The 22,938-nt window shown below is 18.9% G+C and overlaps 4 protein-coding genes across 4 annotated transcripts; 2 read left to right on the forward strand and 2 right to left on the reverse strand.

Moving 5' to 3' along the window:
- On the reverse strand, positions 1 to 5,905 carry LOC412360 (transmembrane protein 231). The gene is given in 8 exon segments (XM_016912922.2): positions 1 to 1,199; positions 1,429 to 1,831; positions 2,042 to 2,313; positions 4,617 to 4,882; positions 4,958 to 5,165; positions 5,227 to 5,349; positions 5,470 to 5,633; positions 5,736 to 5,905. Coding segments are annotated over 8 exon segments (1,704 nt in total). The 5' UTR covers positions 5,875 to 5,905; the 3' UTR covers positions 1 to 1,070.
- A 315-nt stretch (positions 5,906 to 6,220) lies between these two features.
- On the forward strand, positions 6,221 to 10,836 carry LOC725879 (centromere protein I). The gene is made up of 16 exons (XM_026441411.1): positions 6,221 to 6,264; positions 6,707 to 6,753; positions 6,865 to 6,990; positions 7,069 to 7,218; positions 7,306 to 7,394; positions 7,559 to 7,689; positions 7,760 to 7,940; positions 8,004 to 8,116; positions 8,186 to 8,340; positions 8,430 to 8,630; positions 9,043 to 9,149; positions 9,367 to 9,558; positions 9,691 to 9,815; positions 9,881 to 9,998; positions 10,385 to 10,555; positions 10,696 to 10,836. The coding sequence occupies exons 1-16, from the start codon at positions 6,221 to 6,223 to the stop codon at positions 10,762 to 10,764; spliced, it is 2,019 nt and encodes a 672-aa protein (XP_026297196.1). The 3' UTR covers positions 10,765 to 10,836.
- A 4,388-nt stretch (positions 10,837 to 15,224) lies between these two features.
- LOC412919 (TATA box-binding protein-like protein 1) lies at positions 15,225 to 20,431 on the reverse strand. Its single transcript, XM_396371.7, has 5 exons — positions 20,277 to 20,431; positions 18,920 to 19,216; positions 17,637 to 17,887; positions 16,674 to 16,768; positions 15,225 to 16,532 (listed from the first exon to the last, which is right to left on the reverse strand). The coding sequence occupies exons 2-5, from the start codon at positions 19,205 to 19,207 to the stop codon at positions 16,249 to 16,251; spliced, it is 918 nt and encodes a 305-aa protein (XP_396371.5). The 5' UTR covers positions 19,208 to 19,216; positions 20,277 to 20,431; the 3' UTR covers positions 15,225 to 16,248.
- A 618-nt stretch (positions 20,432 to 21,049) lies between these two features.
- LOC413165 (protein phosphatase 1 regulatory subunit 7) lies at positions 21,050 to 22,938 on the forward strand. Its single transcript, XM_026441400.1, has 5 exons — positions 21,050 to 21,393; positions 21,484 to 21,584; positions 21,684 to 21,880; positions 22,015 to 22,486; positions 22,567 to 22,938. The coding sequence occupies exons 1-5, from the start codon at positions 21,381 to 21,383 to the stop codon at positions 22,738 to 22,740; spliced, it is 957 nt and encodes a 318-aa protein (XP_026297185.1). The 5' UTR covers positions 21,050 to 21,380; the 3' UTR covers positions 22,741 to 22,938.

Consider the following 22,938-nt stretch of genomic DNA (forward strand, 5'->3'; position numbering starts at 1 on the left):
TTAATATAATAAATTTTTTATTTATTTAATTTTTACTTACTAATACTAAATAAATAATATTATTAATTAATAATATTTTAAATTAAATAATAATACAACATATCAAGTAAATAGAACAATATCAATATACAATCAATGCATTGATTTAATTAGTATAGAATTTTACTTATATGTGTCTGTATATGATGGAATAATTTTAATTTCAGTATATTAGAAATTATATTACATTGTTCTATCCTAAATTGACTGTATAGTAAAAACAAAACTTAAATCTACATTTTTTTTTAATATTAACCATTAAATATTAATTAAATATTATATCGTCGCAATATAAAAATTTATGCATGTATTTGTGGCATCATAATACCCAATTGATGGAAGTTCAAATAAAGAAATACTGAATTGAAAGACTACATTTTCCTTCCTCCGTTTTATAAATACAATTATTATAAATATACATTATTTTATTAAATTTTGTATCATTTACGTTTATTAAAATTACTTTAATTTTATTGTTATGTTTATTGTAATTCGTATAATTTGGCAACGTAAATTCCTCGATTATCGTAATATAAGCTCAATTTGTTTATAGCATTAATTCTTACTCTTATATTTTAATAAAATAAAATCAAATTTATAGATGAAAGACATTTTTTCGTAATTTGTTCATAAAAGTATCGAAATACTTTTGAATAACTATATGAGAATTATAAAATATGTATCTTTATAATATGATTTTTGTTTATACAAATGTCACGATAGATTTACAATAAATTTTACTCATTATAAACTTGAAAAATAAGATTGATTAACGTTTTTTATAAGTGAACTTCATCGTTTTAACCAAGTCAAAAATTCTAAAAATTTCTTAAATATTTTACTATCGTCCATTATTCCTTTCCCAAATATTGCATTTATAAAGGCATTATTTAATGCTATTATAGTATAATTATATTATTACCGAACGGAAAAAGAATATAATGATACCGACTCGAAAGTCACATTTATAACCTATATATGTATACTTTTTTTAAATACAACGAAGTCTTTTGTTTTTCAAATCTGATGGATCAACCTTCTGCAAGCGGCGGTGTGACCCAACCATATTTCTCGTGCGTTTTTACTAAACTTCTGAAAGATTCTTCTGCGGAACGTCTGTTAAATTCTTTGTTCGTTTTTGGTTTTCTCGCTACACGACCCTGAAAAATAATTTTAGATAATTTTTTTTTAATGTATTAATTATTTATTATTAAAAATTATATTAAGAGATATGTGGAAAAATTGAATATTTGAAATTAAAATGAAAAAAATATTATATAGTGAATTTAAATGGATAAATGTCAATCAAATAAGAAAGAATTCAATAAAAATTCGAATAAAATAGAAAATTTGAAAATGGTATGAAAAAAATTTTAAAAGATATTTCACCTGGCCTTTAACAATACTAGCTGCAAATTGCGTAATTACAGCTTCAATAGTATATGCACTAGCCCAGCCTCTAGGTGTAAGAAGTTCCATACAAATTGCACCTCCTTCCATCACGAATCCTTTTTCAATTCTTGGCGAAATAACACGCATAAAAGGTGGCGCGAATGGAAAATTCTCCGGAAATACCACGTGGAGAAGTATATAAGGTATATTGAGCTCTCTCATATCTGCAGCCAGTTCACTTTCCGGATCAATCTTGTGTAGTCTCACATGCCATTCGAATAAATTGTCATTTACCAATTCTGCAGTAAAAGTCGATTCGAGTCGATGCTGCATTCTTTGAATCTCGCTAAGTTCCTTCATTAAACGACGTAGACGAACTCTTTTATCCGGCATCGCCATGGTTCCCTAAAAGTAATCATAAAATTATAAAACATAAAATTATATTTAAAAAAAGTCTTCATTTATCATTATGTATTTAAAATTTAAACATAAATATATTTAAAACTTTTACTCTTGGACAAAATTGTTTTAATTTTTATTTTTAATATAAGAAATATATTAGATGTTTGGATTTATATTGTATTATAAATGACCATATATAATGTAAAATACCTGCGTAGAATTATTAGTGGTTTTTTTCGATTTGAAGAAACAACTCCCATGATTGGAATTGCTAACACCCGGATTATCCGACAATGCACCATCAGTTGGAGTGACTGCATCCGGACGATGCCGACTTAGAAGCCTTCTCGATGGTGAACTCGTCGAACTACTTGCTCCATCTTGTTCCGAAATCTTCTCTGAAGATCGAAAAAATTTTCGGAAAGCAGCCACCACTTTCTCTTTCGATCTTGTGGACATGATTTTTCCAGTATTGACACACTAATTATAAATTTTTAATTTATTACAATAATTTTTGCAATTATAATCATGATTAAATAATTATCTTAATCATTATTTTATATCAACAACATAAATCGTAATTATGGCTGTTAAAGTAATAGTAATTAAACATTAAAATTCAATTTTTATTATAATTCTTATCAATTGAAATTAACAAGAATTTAAAAAATATTTTTATCGCAAAAGATAAATAAAACTCATTTATTAAATATGAATATTAATATTTTTACAAATTTTACGAATCTTTTTCATTAAAATTAAAATCTAATATAATAATAATAAAATATAATAATAATAATAATAATATATGATATAAGAAATATATTAGAATTTTATTGTTTATTACCATATGCCAAATTATAATAATTCATAATTTATAAGTATGATAAAAAAATAAACTAATAAATGTTTAATTATTATTATAAATTATTAAAACTACCATAATAATATTATAATAAAAATTAATAAATCATTATATCCATTATATGCTATTATAATACAAATTCGTTTTCACTTTAGAATCACAACTTATCTAATAACTTAAAAACGACATTGTATACGATTCATTATAATCATTATAAAACATCATATTACCTGTCTTTTCTTAAAAAAGAAAAAGAAATTTTTTTTGAAATTATAAAAATGTATTTCTTGATGAAAGGAACGTTCTTAAAATATAATAAAATATGATATGAAAAGCAAAAATGTTCGCCATATGAAATAGAAGTACGGAAGATTTGGTGCAAGGTTCGGTAAACATCGTGGCAGCATCCGTAATACTCTCTACTAACAACACTTCTTCACTACACACTCACCCTGTTCTCCTTTTGTGATCAGGATTTATTTCTTTCTGACATACTCGATTGTTTGTGAATCATTTTAAATGGCCACTAAAACATTTGTGGTATAAATAATTTACAAAAAAATCGCGTGTCAAGAATATGATGAACGAAGAATGGAACGGAACACGGCGCAGTCTCCACCCTCATTGAACTGGCCGGGCGCGTAGTTCAGAAGGGTTGTTAGTTCCACCAATCACAAAATTCTTTCAAATTTCTTCGTTTTGTGTAAACAATTTGATGCGCTTTCTAAAAATCTTGATTAAAATTGACAATAATTTTCGATCATAAATTGTCAAATTTTTCAGAAAAAAATTATGTATTTACAATTAAAAATAAAAGCAATTTTTTTCAAATAATGAAGTTATATATAGCTAAAAAATTTTAAAAAGATAAAATCGATTTATAAAATTTTATAAAATAGCCTTTTATTATATTATTTCATTAATAATAATGACAAAAAAAATTTATTTATAATATTAAATTAGTTTAGAAATAATTAGAAATAGTTTAAATTAGTTAGTAGAATTAAATCAGTTTTTTTTATATTAATCAGAATAAAATATTAGAATTTAAGAAATAAAAATAGTTGTAAAGATATAATAAATTCATTTTGAATAATAAAATATTGTATCTTTTTTTATTATATATTATATATATTATTTATATTATGTAAAAAATAATTCAAAATTAATTTATTTAAATAATATTCAAAATAAATATTACGTAACTTAAAATTGTTTATATTTGTATATAATTCTAAAATTATGCGAATCTTTAAATAACAATTTAGAAAAAAAACAATTGTTAACTTTATTTATATATTAATAAATATAAACATTGAAAATGAAATTTTTATGAAAAAATATTATCGATTAATCTAAATCTATTAGAAAATAGAAAAATAAATGTTATTTATTATAATAAGTTAATATAATAAAAGAAAATTGATATTTTTACACGATTAACGATTATTAAAAAATCAGTTATAATTATTAACATTTTATATCATAATGAAAATATTATAAATATATTTCTTATTAATTTTTTGTTTTCTTTCTATTATAATTATATAAATTATTATTTTTACCATTTCATTAAAAATAATTGTATATATAATTAAGTTAATAATAAAGTTATATATGTAAATAAATAATTTAATATTGATATTAATATTTAAATATTATATACATATATATACAAATATTATATTTAAATATTATATACATAGGAATATATTGTAAATTTAATATGTCATAAAAATCACATTAAAAATATTATAAAAATTTCTAATATTTTAATTTTTAATATTTTTAAAATATTTTATATTAACAATAATTTAGATTAAATAACTATTTACAATTTACGAAAAAAGTTATAAATCTAATAAAAAAGAAAATAAAAAAAATAATTTAAATAATTGTTTAAATAATAATTATTTACTATGTATATTATTTATTTTTTCCATGGTACTATTATATAACAATTCAAATATCGATTTGAAAATAAAAAAATTAAAATATGTCTTGCTATATAAACAAAAACAAGAAAACTAGAAAAATACTGCACCCATATCCATTTTAATTCTTCCAGAATATTAGGCTGATAATAAATTAAATGTTCTCTATAAAATAATTCTCCTTGAATAACTATTATATTTTCATTTACATTACCTATTTGTTCACTTATATATTTATTATTTATTTTAGCTGTAACTGAAATAAATTTTATTTTTTTATTATATTTTTTAACTACAAAAAATTATATTAAAAAATGCTACTAACATTTTTTGTTAAAATTTTGCATAAGTATTTCATTCAAAGAATAATCAGCAATTTCCAAACTATGATTATATACTTCATATAAACCTTCACTAGTAAGAAGACCTTTTTGTTGCAATACCAAATCTCCATAAAACTGTATTTTTTGAACTTCTTCATTTAATACATGAGTAAAAAATGCAATAGATTCTATTGTTGCATCAAATAATTGCTATAACAAATTAATATGTCATTACTTGTAAATAATAAAATAAAAATAATCAAATTTTTACCTTTAATTGAAAATTAAAGAAAAGTAAAAGTTTAAGAGACTTTATAGGTTTATTTGTATAAAAATGAGCTTCAAATTTTAAAATATCGTTTTTACCATCAATATTTGTATCTATTTCCCGAACCTAAAATCTCAAAAGATTAATAAAAATATATATATATAAAAAAAAATTGAATAGATATTAGCGCAATAATTTGCACTATGAAATTTTTACATATACATTATAATAACATAAAGATAAAACCTTTATTAATGTACAATTATCTTCAATTTCATTATCCTTATACATTTTAAAACTTGAACAGACTATAGGATTTGTGTTAAAATCTCTATTTGCTAATAATAAATATTTATAATTAAAAAACACATCAGGTTTTTCCATGAGTACACGATTCTTCAACAAGAAACCTAAAAATTACAATAATTAACTAAGCAACAAAATAATAAAAAATATACAACAATAATAATATTTGTAATAATATGCACAAAATAAAATGTCAAAAAATATACCTCCTGTATTATAAATAATAAAAAATGGTGTGATTAATGATAAAATTATGAGTAATAATACAATGAGAAAACTTAAAGAACATATTTTACTTTTATATTTATAATCAATAGAACTTGAAAATATTTCAATGGCAGCCATTATGATGCGTTGTCCTGACAACGATTAAGAAAATAAATATATATTCACATATGTGTATGTGTAATGATAACTTAGAATTTTTAAAAAATAAAATAAATTAAAAAAAATATATAAGATTTATTAAAATTTTTTATTTAAAATTTTTTATGTAAAATTAAATAAATTAGCAGTATGAAAAATATAGTATGTTGATATATAAAAATAAGTTAAAAATATTTAAAATAAATTATAATGCTAAATTAAAATTTTTTTCTAAAATCCTCAATATTGATTTTAATAACTTTAAAAAATTAACATTTTAAATAATTTTTTTTAATACATGTATTCTTCATTTGACTTATAAAAAATGTTGTTAATATTGAATTTCATGCAATCTCTAAGTTCTGCAATGTTTATAAAAATAGATATATATATATATATATATATATATAGTGATCACATGTCGATACATTGGCATGGACTCATATATATATATATATATATATATGTATATAACCAATGAAATGAAATTCAATGTAATAATTATTTTTTATAAATATTTCGATAATTAAGATCAAGCGTTATATAGAAAAAAGTTATTTAAAATATTTTTGTAACATATATCAAGATCATTAAAATCAGAACACCTTATTTCCATTTTTAAGTAATTCTAATATTATTGTTATGTTAATAGGTTATGGCATTTTATTTCACTTATTTTGCCGGTTAAATGTTTTTTTTTAAAAGAAACAATAATTTGAAATAGTAAATATAGTAAATAAGAATGATTTAATTGAGAAATAATAAACATAATATATAATAATAATTATTATACATATATAAAAATGTCAATTGATGAAGAAAGAAATATTGTAGTTAAATTTTTAAATGTTTTAAAAAGTATGTTACTAATTATATTTATTTTATATTTATTTTTTAAATAATAAATAGTAAAACTTCAGTACGTTTTTAATAATTATATTTTATTTGTTTTCTATTACATTTCTTTAGTAAAGAAAAAAGATTATCCTACATTTGAAGAATCTCTCAGTACATTACAAAATTATGCTGCATCGAAAGGTTTGATGGATGAAGATATTAATTTATTAGTAAATGTTATTATAAATACAGATTTAAGTTAGTATATTTCAAATATTATAAAAAGTAAATAATTACATTTTATAAAAAATATAAAATAAGAAATATATTTAATAGGTGCTACTAAATTGGTATCTTTAGCAAAATGTTTAATTCCTCAATATAAAATATCTGAACATGCAGTTAAATCCATTATTTCTTGGTGCTTATCATCTATAAATAAACTTCCTATTTCTGTATCTATCATTATTATGCAATGGATAATTGGTAATATTATTAATATTATTTTTTAATATTAAAATATAATAAAATAGATAAAATATTTGAGATTAAAATTAAAATATATGTTTTCAGGTATATTGGATCATCAATTAATAGATAAAAAAGTTATAAATATATATTATGATGTTTTCTTTTATATAATATTAAAAAAAGAAAAATTGGTAAATGTATTTTTTGTCTATATTATAATTCATATAAAAAAATTATAATATATATAATTAAATTATATATATATATTATATTATTATAATTATATATATAGTAACAATAATATATAACTTACATTATATCACTTATATTGAATATTTTTTTATTATTATCATAGGAAAGACAAATAGCACGTATCATTTATGTATTAACAAAACCAGAAGATGTAACACGTAGAAATATATCTAGATTATTAAGCCTCCATCAAAAATATTCAAAACCACAAAAACATATTATTGTTTTATTGTCGTAAGTAATTATGATTTCAAATTTCTTATTTAAAAATTTAACATTTTAATTTGTTTAAAATTTATTTTAGATTATTTAAATCTTACAAACCTGAATTAGTTCCTGAAAAAATTCAATCTATAAATACAGAAAGTGTATGGAAACCAATACCTGAAGTTTTACGATTAATGTTTCAAGATGCTAAAACTCGTTTAGAAATTCAACAAACACAGGACTTACATCTGGAATATTTTAATTGGAATATATTTGAAGTAAGTGTAATAATTATAGAATTCATTTGAAAATGAAATTTACAATTTTTTTAATTTTGACAGTCCAAGAAAACAAAGAAAACTGTGACATCTCTATTACCATCTGTAGGATACTTTCAAATTGGTTCTAGTATTTTTAAAGAAAAGAATAAAAAATCTATTTTCGACATTTCTAGGTATATAAATAAATTTTATCATTATAAATGTTTATTGATTTATACTTTTTTTTTTCTAAAATATTTCAGCATAGAAGAATTGGGAAAATTACAATTAAGTATAGAATTACCATGTAATGCTATATCTCTTTTAAGTAATACTGCTGGATACCATCTTCTTACATTTAGCAATTTCCAGTATCAAAGCAGATTTTCTTATAATCTTTATAACACTTTAATAAGAGGTATATTTCAAATTATATGTATTATATTTATTTTTAAACATATGTCTGTAATATCTTTTTAGAAAAATGTTTAATGTTTTTCATTTTAGCATTTATGTTGGAAAATGAAAAATTTTCTATGGAAGAAATTAATAAGTTACTTGATATGACTATAGAATTTTCACGATATATGCAACAAGATATACCTGTTGTCAATCATTTTCTTGGTGAATATTTGTATTTTAATACAGGCGAATATCAATCAAAATTATTAATGTTATTACAATGGATGACTTCTCTATCTATTAGTGGTATATTTTCAATAAATGTATTCATTAAGGGATTCTATGCAAACTATTATACAATAAAAAATAATATAAATAAAAAAAGATACTTTTAAGAATAAAAAATTTATAATTGAATATTTATTTAATTTTATGTAATTAAATTTGTAATTGAATATTTATGATTATTATTGTGTGAAAAAATGTATATATTTTTTAAATATTAGATATATCTAAAAGAATTATTAATAATACATTAATTTAGAGAATCTTTTTTATTTTTTTAAAATAAATAAAATAAATTTATATGTTAAAAGAATAATATAATTTAAAAAGATCTCATATTTTTTTAATTTTTTTTTCAATATGTGTACAATCCCTTAATACTTATATATATAAATATATATATAACATGTATTATAAAAATAAAATATTTTAGATTTACAAGAAAAAATACTAGTGCATGTACAAAATATGTTTTACGAATCATCTTTAATGATAAAGTGTGAAATCATCAAAACATTAAAAATATTGATAACAAATTTGGTATGTTAAAAAAGTTATTTTATTATTTATTTTAATTTTTATAATTTTTTATATCAATAACTCAATTATTTTATATAAATTATTGAAAGTAGATTAATATCAAAATTAATATTAATAAAAAAATAATATAATTATATAATATATAATAATAAAATAATATAATATATAATATAATAAAATAATAGAATTAAATCAGTCTTTAAAACATTTTTTGTAGTTTATTAGTCAAGGATTTAAAGAATGCTGCCATAAAACACCTGCACCATTTTTAGGACAAAGTGCAATGGATAATTTAGAAGAAGTAATTCCTATTCTTACAAAATTTTCTGAAGAGCTTATTGTATCTGGTTTAAATATACATTCATACAATATTTTATTACTTTCAGAAGCATTATCATTTTATGAAGAGGTAAGTAAATATATATATAATGAATAAATAATCATACAAATATAATAATAATAATAAATTATTATTAATTAAATGGAAATATTACTATCTGTAAAATATTAATAACACTATTTTTTTATTGAAAATATTTAGATTTGTATATTGGAAAATCAAAGTACCATATTATTCTTTACATTAGCACCTTCTGCAGTAATTTATGGAGCTTTTGTTTCAAAGCATCTTGCAATTTTATCAAAAATATGTAAATTATTATTAAGGTATATATCTTATTATTTTTTTTTATGTTTATAAATAATTTTTTAAGTTCAATATTTATTCATAGATATCGCGATAGAAGTTTGCAATTAAAAACTCCTAAATTGCAAAAATTATTTAAGAAAAAAATTTATACAATATCTATTTATGCTCAAGAAATTGTTGAAGCATTATGGTATGATGAGGTATGTAAATATTTCATTTCAGTTATATCAGTTATAAAAAAATATAATTAAAATATATAATTAAATATAATTAAAATTTTCATTCAAAAATAATTTAAATTGAAATGCAAATATTTACTTATTCGATTGTTTAAAAAAAATTTTTTATGATATTAATATTATAAATTAAAATTAAATATTTGTTAAATAAAATTGTTTTCATTGATTTAATTTTTAGAAATTTTTGTATTAAAATAATTATATTGAAAGATTATTAATTAATTAATTATAATCGATAATATAAAAATACTATATTCAAAATATTTTTTTTATATAAAATCATTATAATTAAAAATAAAAAAGCATGCATTTAATAATATATTTTTTGATAAAATTGTATTTTTCAGCTATTTAAGAATCATAAAAATAAATATTTTCTAAAAAATATTCCAATAGATATGATGGAAGATTTAGAAGACTGCAATATAAATTCCCTTTTAAATATTAGTAATCATTATTCAGTTTTACCATATAAATATACATTGAGCAAAACTGGATTAAATATTAGCACAAAAGAGGTTAGTAATAAAATGTAGTTATTGTATATAATTTATGATGAAACTTTCAAAATAATATTAATAAATACAATAATTTTAATATTTAATAATATATCTTAGATGATAAAAAGTTACTTTAAAAAACAATAACGTTTTTACAGGATGCTATGAGTATAGCTTTACATTATTATCCAACAGTAAATGAATTTCTTAGTATATTTCAGAATTAATTATAATACTAAATATGAATATAAAAATGTTTATAATATTTCTGAAATTTATTTTTTATATTTAATATTTTTGTAATATAAAGATATTTTCAATTATAAATAAATTATATTTATATTTATAAAATTTATACTTATGAAGCCAAATATATATATGAAATAAGTCAATTTAAATTAATCGTTATGTTTTATTTCTTCATTTACATAAAAATTTTCATTTACAGTTCATTTAACAGTCTTTAATACATATATGCCTAATGAAAAATTACATATAAATTATAGTGAATGGCTTGTTCTTATATTTTATAAATTATACAGTTTTTTATTATTTTTTTATATTTTTCGTTTACATTTATTTTATTCGTCTCATGCATTAATATTTAATATAAACATTGCAATAAATTAAAAATTATTCACGTTTAAATAAATAAAAAAATTATTTAATAATAATCATACAATAAGTTTCTTTGAGAATTCAATGAGTGTGAACATCTCTTAAATTCAAAATTTATAATATCTATTGAACGTATTCTAAATACACATTGCTTCTAGAAAAGGCCATTCATGCATTATTTTTTGTATTATACTTTAAAATAATATATATATATATATATATATATGTATGTATATATGTATGTGTGTTCTTATATTATCATTAATACTATTGATAGTGTATTAAAAAATTAATAATATATCATATTAATACACAAATTATTTTTAAACAAAATAATAAAATAGGTTTTAAAAACTTTATAAAAAAAAAATAATTCAAATTGAAACTGAGTAATATATTTCTTTGCTACAAATTGATTTTCAAAAAATATATATATATATGATTAATGTATTTTTTAATAATAACTATTTATATTGCTTAAAAGTTCAATCATATTATGTAATGAATGAATAAAAAAAATGTATAATACTAATTGAATTAAATGAAAGATTTACTATATATATATTACTGCATTTAATATGTATATTATTCAATTAATATAATATCATATAATACATTTTTCTACATTTTTTTCCCCATTATAAACTGATACAACTATGTTGTAGTCTGTCATGATGTTAATAATAATTTAAATATAAGAAGAAATATTTATATGTATAATGATAACATCAAAAACTTAGAACTTCTATCAATATTATAATATGTTATAAATTATCTCTAGTTTTTAATTAATCATTTGAATTTATAGAATTTTATTTAATATTATAATATTTATATCATCTAAAAATCTTTTACATTAAGCTGCAAATTAACTATTTTTAAAAATCGGTGGAATAACTAGATATGTGTTCATATGTCTAATTATTTATATGCATATTAAATTAATTATTAATAAAATAATATGCTAAAAAATTATATTTTGTCAAAATATTAATGTATGTTATGATTATAAAATACATAAAAGAATTGACAGAGAATGTTCACCTCTACCAAAATTTTCAATAAATTCTTTTTTTTTTGTAATAATATACAAAATATTTCATTTGCAAATATTATGGAAAATTGTTATATATTTTCATTAATAATAAGCATTTTACTATGAATAGTATAGTTAAATGTAATCAATCTTGAGCAATGTATTCATGTTATCTATACTTTAAATTGTAATATGCTTTTATGGACTGTCTTTGGCGTACATATATTCTCAGACTAGAAAATGATAGTATTGGAAGGCCTGGAATGTGAAATTCTATTTAAAAATAATAAACATGGAATTTAGTAGATTTGGTAAAAGTGCACATTTTTAATAATAAAATTTTGTTTCTCTATTGCAGTAATTATAGTAAATTAATTATAGTTAATTTGTTTTCAAATTAAATAGTACGTGCAACATAAGATAATTTTTAAAAATTAAAAATATATAATATTTTCAGAAATAAAAATATTTATAGCAATTATATCCAATACTTATGGTGCATGAACTACTTTGAAAAGCCTAATATTTCATTATAAAGATAGTAGATAAATTATTATTATAAATTATTATGAAAGGAATTTATTATAAACATACAATGTTATAGCAATAAACAATAACGATTAATATTTTATTGTCATGAATTTGAAAAAATCATTGAAATAGTTACGTTTATTCAAATTAAACTATGAAATAGCATTTATATAATTATAGTCTATGACTGGCAGTCATGCATTCAATTGTAATACACAATGATTTATTTTGAAACTAATTTAAATTAATACTAATAATATCACTGCAGTTCCATGTTGACATTAAGTTCAATTTGAATACAAATTTATTAATAAACTTGTTTTTTGAAATTTTCCAAAATATATCAAATATATACCAAAAAATGCTTTGAAAAAATAAACATAATAATAATAATAATAATGTATTTTTTTTTATTTTTTACAAACATTAAATTGTATTCAAAAGAAAATAAAACATCGCCAGTTATAATTAGCAGAAAATATTTAAAGAAATATTTTTGTTTATTTTTAATATTTCAAATAAGATTTACTATTAAAAAAAAACACGATTCCTAATCATAATTATATAGCTTTTATTTCACATAAATAATAAATATTTCTGTACTTCATGCATACAATCATATATTAATGATATTTTAAAAAATAATTCACTGCAATAAATATTACTTTTAGTTTCAAAAATGCTGTAAAATATAAGAAAAATTCATTATGTGCGTTGTGATTATATAAAGATGAAAATATATTTTTTTTTTTTTACGTAAATACTGAATTGAAAAAAGTATTATATTGTTGAATTTTCTTAAATAATTCTTTTAAATTCCAATTTTAAAATTTATGGAACAATGCCAGAAACACATATTTAAATTATTCAATTAAAAAAGAAATATTTTAAATATTGAATAATTTTTTTAAAAAATTTTAAATTCATAAATTGCATTATTATAATTTTATAAATAAAAAAATTTATTTCGTGTAAAAAAAAAAATAAACACATATCTAATAATCACATTAAAGATAGTTTTACATTATTTAAGATAGAAAAAATATTATAAATTTATTTTCACTTACATTGCAAATTTCAATATATCAATATATTTTATATTTTATACTCTTAAAAAAAATCATTTTAAATTAGTTAACATACATGAAGAACTTTAAATAGAAATAAAAAAAATTGTATAATTTTTTAACAAAACGGAATTTATGTATTTATAAATGCTAAATGAATACTTATGACAATTTTATAAATAATTTTTCTTTATAATTTAAAATTAATAATATTTTGTTTGAAAATGATAGTAAATATGAATATATAGTATTTTATATATATTTATCATATATTTTTAAATTCTATTAAAAAAAAAAATATTTATGTATACTTTAAATTTAATAAAATTGAAAATATTAATAGTAGTTCTGACATTATTGCCATTTCTAAAGAAAAAAATTTTATTTATATTGCATTTTGTAGATAATATAAAGTTAAGATACTTCGTTGTTTGATGTCATATATATTTGATTAAATTTGAATTCTTATTTTTTGCATTAAATATACTAAGGGCAGTGACTATAGCATTTTTATAAAAAAATTTGTTTCGCAATTTTACAATTAATAAATCATAATGAATTATAAAAATTCAATGAAATTTTGTAATGAATAATCTTGTATGGCACGAAGTACAGATTAATTTTTATTATAATATTGCCAATATTCTTTTTCATTCACATATATGTAATGAAAAAGAATCATTAAAAGTGCGTATATATAATTAATAACAAATATAAAATAGGCATTTTGTATTCAAAGAATATGCAATTAATTGCATATTAGTATATTTAGCATATCATAATTTGATTTATGTACACTATATCTTATTTTAAATTTAGCTAATATTTTTAAATAATATTTTGAAAAGTAGTCAGAAAAAGTTTCTGTTAGTTTTTCTTAAAATACAATATTTATATAAAATTTTGTATTTTATATACTCATAATTTTTATTATCAAACAGAATTCAAAAATAGCTTTATGTCAGTCAAGCATCTCGTATTTAAAATATTTATATTGAATATTTTATGAAACAAATATCATTTATTATTTCTCAAACTACAATATACAACATTGACTAATTCAGATTAACTAGCAAATGACAATGATACATAATTCAAATGCACTTATCGTCATGAGGATACTGCAAGTGATAAATAAATAAATGAGTAAAAATCTTTTACATGTTGATAATTAGTATTAGAAATTAAAAACATATACTATCCTACTTTTTAAATTTTTAAGCAATCGTCAACAAATAAAATAAATCATTTCATTAATATTATGATTTATGCTTCATTTTTTATATTTTGAAATAACAGAAACGAGAGATTTAACTGACAATTTATATTAAACTAAAATTCAATTTTGAAACTAATCTGTACAATGATATAAATAGTGAAGCCAAATATTAAAACATCTGCAATCAAAGCCTATGTAATTAACAGCTAAAGATAATTATTTTAAATAGTATCCTTTATTATTACTATCAAAAACAGTCATTTAAAAGAAAAGCAAATGATAAATATAAAATTTTTCTCAATATTTCATTTTTTAACTTTTCAACAAAAAATAAGTTTTTTTTAAATGAAATAAAATTAAATAAATTTTTTTGTTATTTACTATAAAAAAATTATTTAAAAATATCTTCATGTCTATTATAATATGTAATGCAAAAGTTAATTGTAATAATTAAACAAAATTTTTAGTTTTTTAGATATCCTTGATCACTTTACCTCAAATTTTGAACATCTATCTTTGGCACAGTATGTTAATTAAGCGAAAATAGATTATATTTATAAGTAGAAAGAAATGAAACAAAAGACAGCAAAAATATGCATACACGCTTTTCATCACTATCAAAATTTTTCAGTACATAATCTATCATTACATAATGAGAAACTTAAACGCGAATCGTGCTATTATTTAAATTATAAAGGAGCATGGTTATACAAATAAGTCCTTTTTAAAATTGTTCTTATTTAAATATAATAAATTCTATTAAAAAGAAATGAAAAAAAAAAAAAAGATGAAAAACTTTGAACTTGAACTCAAAATGTTGAGATGCTGTTTGTTAAACACAATGAATATGCATACATTTCTATGTCTAACATTTATATGTACATAGATACATGCATGTATATATATATATGTGATTTATATATATGTATATATATATATATATGAATGAATCTATGTACGTATACATATCATTAATGAAAGTAAATTATGATGATATTGTTTTGATAATGAAATTCAGTTCAATTGATTCAATATTAGTATAACCATGATTAAAGCACTTGTATGTGCATATTTGTCTCTAACACTTGCACATTGTCTTTTCACTATTGAATGCTTCACTTCACTCTTTACAATACACTTTTATACACAAAGCAGTATGTATCTATTTCTTTTTTTCTTAAAAAAGAAAATATGAGTATAACAGTTTCACAATTAACAAAAGAGCAACAAAATAAATAGCTCAGTCCCAACTGGCATCACTCTCACCCTCATCTTCTTCTTCTTCTTCTTCTTCTTCTTCTTCTTCTTCTTCTTCTTCTTCTTCCTCATCAGAAAACATAGTATCATATATATAATCTGGATCATGTAGGAACTCATCATGGTTTCTTTTACTTAGTCCCATTCCTAGTCTACGCTTCTTCGTTGTTAAGGCAAGTTCATCTTCTGCTGTTCTTTCCTTACGAAATTCATAGACTAGTGGATAGATATATTCAATTGCAGCTTGAACAGCAGCAACATTGGGAGCTATAATATTCATTTCATAATCAATATTCATTTATTCAATAAATAAAGCAATAAAAATTTATATATATGAATATAATATCTTCACAATTATAATTATTAAAATATAATTAATATAAATTTTAATTCAATGATAATACAAACCTGTTACAGTAACACTTCCAGTAGAAAATATTTTCAATGTAGCTTTTGGTTCTTTTAACTTATATGTAACACCAGGATGAAGTTCTGGTTCATAACTAAACAAAATAAATGTTATATAAATATTTTTAAGTAAAAATAATACATAATATTACATATATATATTTTAAATATATAATTATATATTATTACATATATATTATGTATTATTTTAAATATATATATTTTTATTTACTTTATATTTATTTACTTATTTCTTTTATATATAAATATATATACAAAATGTTCCAAAAATATTGAAATATTCATGAATTGGAAATTCCTGAAGTAATTTCAAGTAATAATTTCTTTTGTAAAAATTACGACTTTATTATTAACAATTATTAACGACTTAAATTATTAACAAAAAACATTGGGTAATTATAGAATATATATCTAGTCAAATAACAATATTGGCTATATGTCACTGACAAACAAGTTTAAGCAATATATCATAGAATATGAGATATAATATACAAATATAAATATAAATATTTTTTTACTTTATTTTTATTTAAAAAATCGAATTATATAAGATAAAATAAAGATAAAAGATAAAATATAAGAAAAAATTATAATATTCAACTTTTTTCAACATATATTGCTTAAATTTATTTATGCTCAATCGTAACCAATGCTATTGTAACAACTTGATTAAGTTCTTTACTCTATGATTGATCAATGTTTTTTGTTAATAACTTGTTGATAACTTAATAAAGTTACAACAAAAGTCTTTATGAAAAAAATGTTGTTTAAAATTACTTTAGGAAATATAGATGTTCCAACATTTGTGAGATATTTTATCTTATATATCTATAAATAATTTTTAACATCTATCTACATGTATCTAAATAATATATATAATTATTATATATTCTTAAATATATTTTTATAAATAAATAAAAAAGAGCTTGTAAGTATACTCACTCTGCATTTTCTTTATGACATGATGAAAATGATGTTATTTTGATTGCAAATGGCATGCAACATGTACCCAATACATTGACTACTCTATAATTATTAAATCGTACTTTAAATCCAAGTTTCTGAAGGGAACGAGCAAAACGACGAGCTGCAATTTTTGCTTGAACTTCACTTGTTGCACCAGTACATGTTACTTTACCAGAAGACCATATAGAAGCAGTAGTATAAGGTCTTCTTAATTTCATAGTTATCATCTATAACATATATACATATTTTAAAAATATTGTTTACAAATATAATTCAATGTTTATTAAAAAAATTTCTTTATTTAATTATAAAATTCATATATTTTTGAAATACAAAATAAATATATCAAATTTAAAATTGAATTAAAGGATTATTGATTGCTTTTCTATAACATTTGAAAAACATTTATAAAATCAAAAGAATTTGTACTTTTAAATATTTTGTTATAGAAAAATTAATATAAATACAATAATAAATATATTGATTATTATATTGTTTATTATAGATATTCATATTTTTTCTTTTTTATAAGCTCAATAATGATAAAAAGTATTTATACCTATAATAAAGATAATCTTTATAACTTAATAATTTTTGGAGTAATTAAAAATGAAAACAATAAATTTCTTTGAAAATATAAATAAACTTAACTAACTTAATTTAGAAAAGTCATATTAGACATATACTTATATATGAATTTTTTTTTATTATATTTGTATTCCAAATTCATTTGTAAACTTTTCATAAGCAAATAATAAGAGTTAAATATTAAATAATATTTTTGATATGATTAACATGTGTACACAAAATATATCAACTGTTAATTTATAATAATTGTAAATATTATATCTATAATACTAATATAATATAATATCTATAATACTAATATAATAATATAATACTAATATCTATAATATATTGTGACAGTACAATTATTTTTTCAGTATATGTATTAACTTTTGAATGATAGATTTGAAGCATCTTAAATCTTTTCATTCCATTATAAACAATTGTTATAATTATCATACTTCAGATATTATATGAAATATTTTGAAAAAATAATTATATAAATATGACAAAATTTAAATAAAGTATATATATATATATATATATATATATATATATATATACATATTTTGAATCATTTTAATCTATCTTTGAATTATTAAAGAATATCATTAATTATATATTATACATGTACACATAATTGAAATATATTATATTATAATAATTTATTACAAACAAGAATTAAAACATACCCCATTTTCTCTTCTATATTCCACATTAGATCCATTTAATGCAATTTCTCGTAAATTTAAATGACATCTAACACTAAAACTGCAAACTACGTTATTAATAACAATATCCAATTCACGAGGTTCCTGTTCATGAGCCTCCATGTAAGGTTGAATCTGTCCATCGAATATCCTTTCATCTTTCTCTTCTTTACATATATCAGTATCATTCAAATTCTTTACATCTTCTACATGATTTATTGATGTGTTTGTTAAAGGTTTCATGCCATTCTTTTGAATAGCAGTTGCCATAATATATATCTAAAAAAATGATAATAATTTGTCTATCATTATTTATATATGATTTAATAAAAAATATATAAAATATATAATCAATAATAAATATATAATGTATATTATATAATATATAAATATATAATAATATTTATTTTAATATAAAATATCATTTTATTATATAGCTTTTAAAGTTATAAAAGATCTTTATTTTTTATGAAAATTATTTAATATAATAATATAAAATAAATTATTTATTTTTTTAATAAATTATTGTTAAATTATAATCATTGATTATATAGATAATTGTGAATATAATAATAAATATTTAATTTTATTAATTAAATGTTTTATTTAACAATTGCAATTCTGTTATAAATATTATATAAATTAATTTATGCTTTAATTTTAAGTTTAGATTATATTTATTTTTTCTAATTTTTTAAATTTTAAATTTATATTTTTTAATTTTTAGTAATTTTCTATTATTCATATTATATATTCAAATGTAAAAATTTTAAGAAATTAAACAAAAACAATAGCTGAAAAATAAATTATTTTTTACGAAAATAATTTTATAATAAAATAAAGCTTTAAACTCACCTTATATAAAGATTAAAATAATTAATAATAATATCTTATATATATATAATATCATTTAAAATTATTACTGATATTATATGAATGATCTTATATGAATGATATATGATAAATATATATTTATATCTTTTAAAGGATACATAAAAAAGATTAAATTAAAAAGAATGATAAGTTTTTAAAAAAAATTAACTTAAAATTTTATGAAATAATTTTGATAATAATGATTAAAACATCGTAGAAATTTGAAAACATTTAAAGAATATAATGTTCGTAGAAATGCTTAAATATCTACAGAAAATTTTAGAAAAATATATTTCGAATATGCTAAAAAATGTTCGAATGGTTTTCTTCGATGTTAGACAAGATGACAGTAAGAAAAGATGAAAAGCTCAATTACTATTTCTTATAGCGTTAAATGATCATTATATTAAATGAGAAGGTTAAAATTTTGAACAACAAAGACAATCATAATAGAAATCATACTCACATGTAACTATGTTAGATGCTTCAGTTACTTTTTAATTAAAGATAACTTCTTTGTTGACAATTACTAGGAGAATGCAAAGTTAGCTCAATAATCACTGCCATTGTTTTCGGCCATCTTCACTAGACTAGCTACAGATCAAAGTCACGGACGCGGCAATGATATATAAAAGGGAATACACATCATTAAAATATGAACATATAATTTTCCTAATATCTCTTTAGCAAACTTTTGATTTTATTACATTTTATATAAATATAATTCTTACTCAATATTATTATTTAAATAAATATTAATTTCTCTATTTTGATAAATATTGAATAATTCTTAAATATTGAAATAAAAATATTATCACTAAATTTAATATATCATTAATTTAATCCCTAGATTTCTTCTAAAATTTAGGTAAAAATTTTATAAATTACATTGTCTTCTTTTATAATTAATTTAAATAAGATATTATTAAATATGAAAATAACGAAAATATTTTTGTATAGTTTATTAAATTTTTTATTATATTTTTAAAAATATATGTGAATTGATCTTAATATTTCTAAATCAATACCGTGAAATCTATATTTAATATAGTAATAAGTCGTTTTCATTAAGTTTTATAAAAATTGTCTTATCGTTCATTAAAAATATTTCTATAATAAAATAATATAAAACTAGTGTTTTCAAAACAGCGACAAATTACAAAAACAAAAGAATCATTTATTAAATAATATAGCCTTATATTCATTTTTTATTATTAAACTTACAATTAAACTTTTAATTCTACTTAAATATATGAATTTACAAATAATTTTTATGTAAATATTTATTTTATTGTAAAAAGTGTAAAAATTAAGAACAAACTTTTATAACGCATATACGGAGTAATTGTCATTTTTACGATATAACAATTTATATTCACATTTTGAGATGGAACTCACTACAGTGTAGTTACTACCATTTGAAATTGTTCGAACCAATACTACAGTAGTATTTTATATTTAATGCTAAATCTTTATAAGGCAGTATAATTAATTATAATTTATTACGCAATTTTAAACTTAAATATACTAATTCCATTATTGAAATTATTATTAATTATATTTTGATATAATGGCAAATAATGGTAATTGTTTGTAAAAATATTTGTTTATTATAACATAATAATCAAATATAAAAAAATTCAGATATTTATAAAAACATATTCACATTTTAGAGGATAATAAAAGTGAAGGTTCAGCTGAAATTGAAGGTGAAAATGAAAATGAAGAGAATGAGGAAACAGAAAAGATTCTTATCATAGATCCTGATAGTGAAGTTCGTTTTTAATATTTTTTTTATTAACTTTATTAATAACAATTTAAAAATTTATAACAATATGTTTTTTATATAAATAATTATATAATTATGTTTTAGGAATTAGATTTCAATCATTCAAGATTAACAAAATTAGAAAACTTAGAACCATTGAGGAAAATACGTAGATTATGTTTTACATGGAATCTGATAAAGAAAATTGAGAATCTTGATACACTTACAACTTTGGTTGAGTTAGAGTTAAGAGATAATCAGATTGTTATTATAGAAAACTTAGATGTTCTTGTAAATTTGGAGTATGTTATATTTTTATATAAACAAAATAAGAAATAATTATATATAATAAGCAATATCTCAATGAAAATATCTTATATTTTTATAATATTATTAATATCATGAATTGTAATATAAAATTATTATATACTTTCAGACTTTTAGATTTATCTTTTAATCGTATCAAGAAAATAGAAGGATTGGAGAATTTATTGAATTTACAAAAATTATTTCTATCATCAAATAAGATTCAATGTATTGAAAATTTATCACATTTAAAAAATCTTATAACTCTTGAATTGGGTGATAATAAAATAAGAGAAATAATTAATCTTGAAGGACTTGAAAATCTAACAAATTTATTTCTTGGTAAAAATAAAATAACAAAAATTAAAAACTTGGGATGTTTACAAAATCTTCAATTATTAAGTCTTCAAAGTAATCGTATTACAAAAATAGAAAATTTAGAAGAATTGAAGAATTTAGACCAAATATATTTATCTGAAAATGGTATATCAAATATTGAAGGATTATCAAATTGTTCAAAATTAACAACTTTTGATTTAGCAAATAATAAAATAAAAAAAATTGAAAATATTGAACATCTTGAAGATTTAGAAGAGTTTTGGGTAAAAATATTATAAAAAATTATATATATATATATATTCACTTAGATATTTTTTGATATATAGTATGTATTTTTTTTTAGATAAACAACAATGAAATTGAGGAATGGACAACTATAGAGAATTTAGCTCTTAATAAGAAATTACAGACTGTATATTTAGAGCATAATCCTATTGCCAAAGATGCAAACTATAGAAGAAAAATCAAATTATTGCTGCCATGGCTTGTTCAATTAGATGCAACACTTTGCAGATAGAAAATACTATTTTGCAAAATAGATGTCTTTGATAAAAATTCTTTGATCTATCTACTGATATTGTTGCTTATCTCTTTTTATTGCTTTTAAAAGATTATTTTTAGCAAATAAATCAAAAATACCTATACTCTTATCAGCAAAAGGTAAAAATAATTACAATTTTTTTAATTTTAATAAAATGTATTTTTTTATATTTTA

Source organism: Apis mellifera, linkage group LG6, assembly GCF_003254395.2.
Source record: "Apis mellifera strain DH4 linkage group LG6, Amel_HAv3.1, whole genome shotgun sequence".
NCBI lineage: Eukaryota > Metazoa > Arthropoda > Insecta > Hymenoptera > Apidae > Apis > Apis mellifera.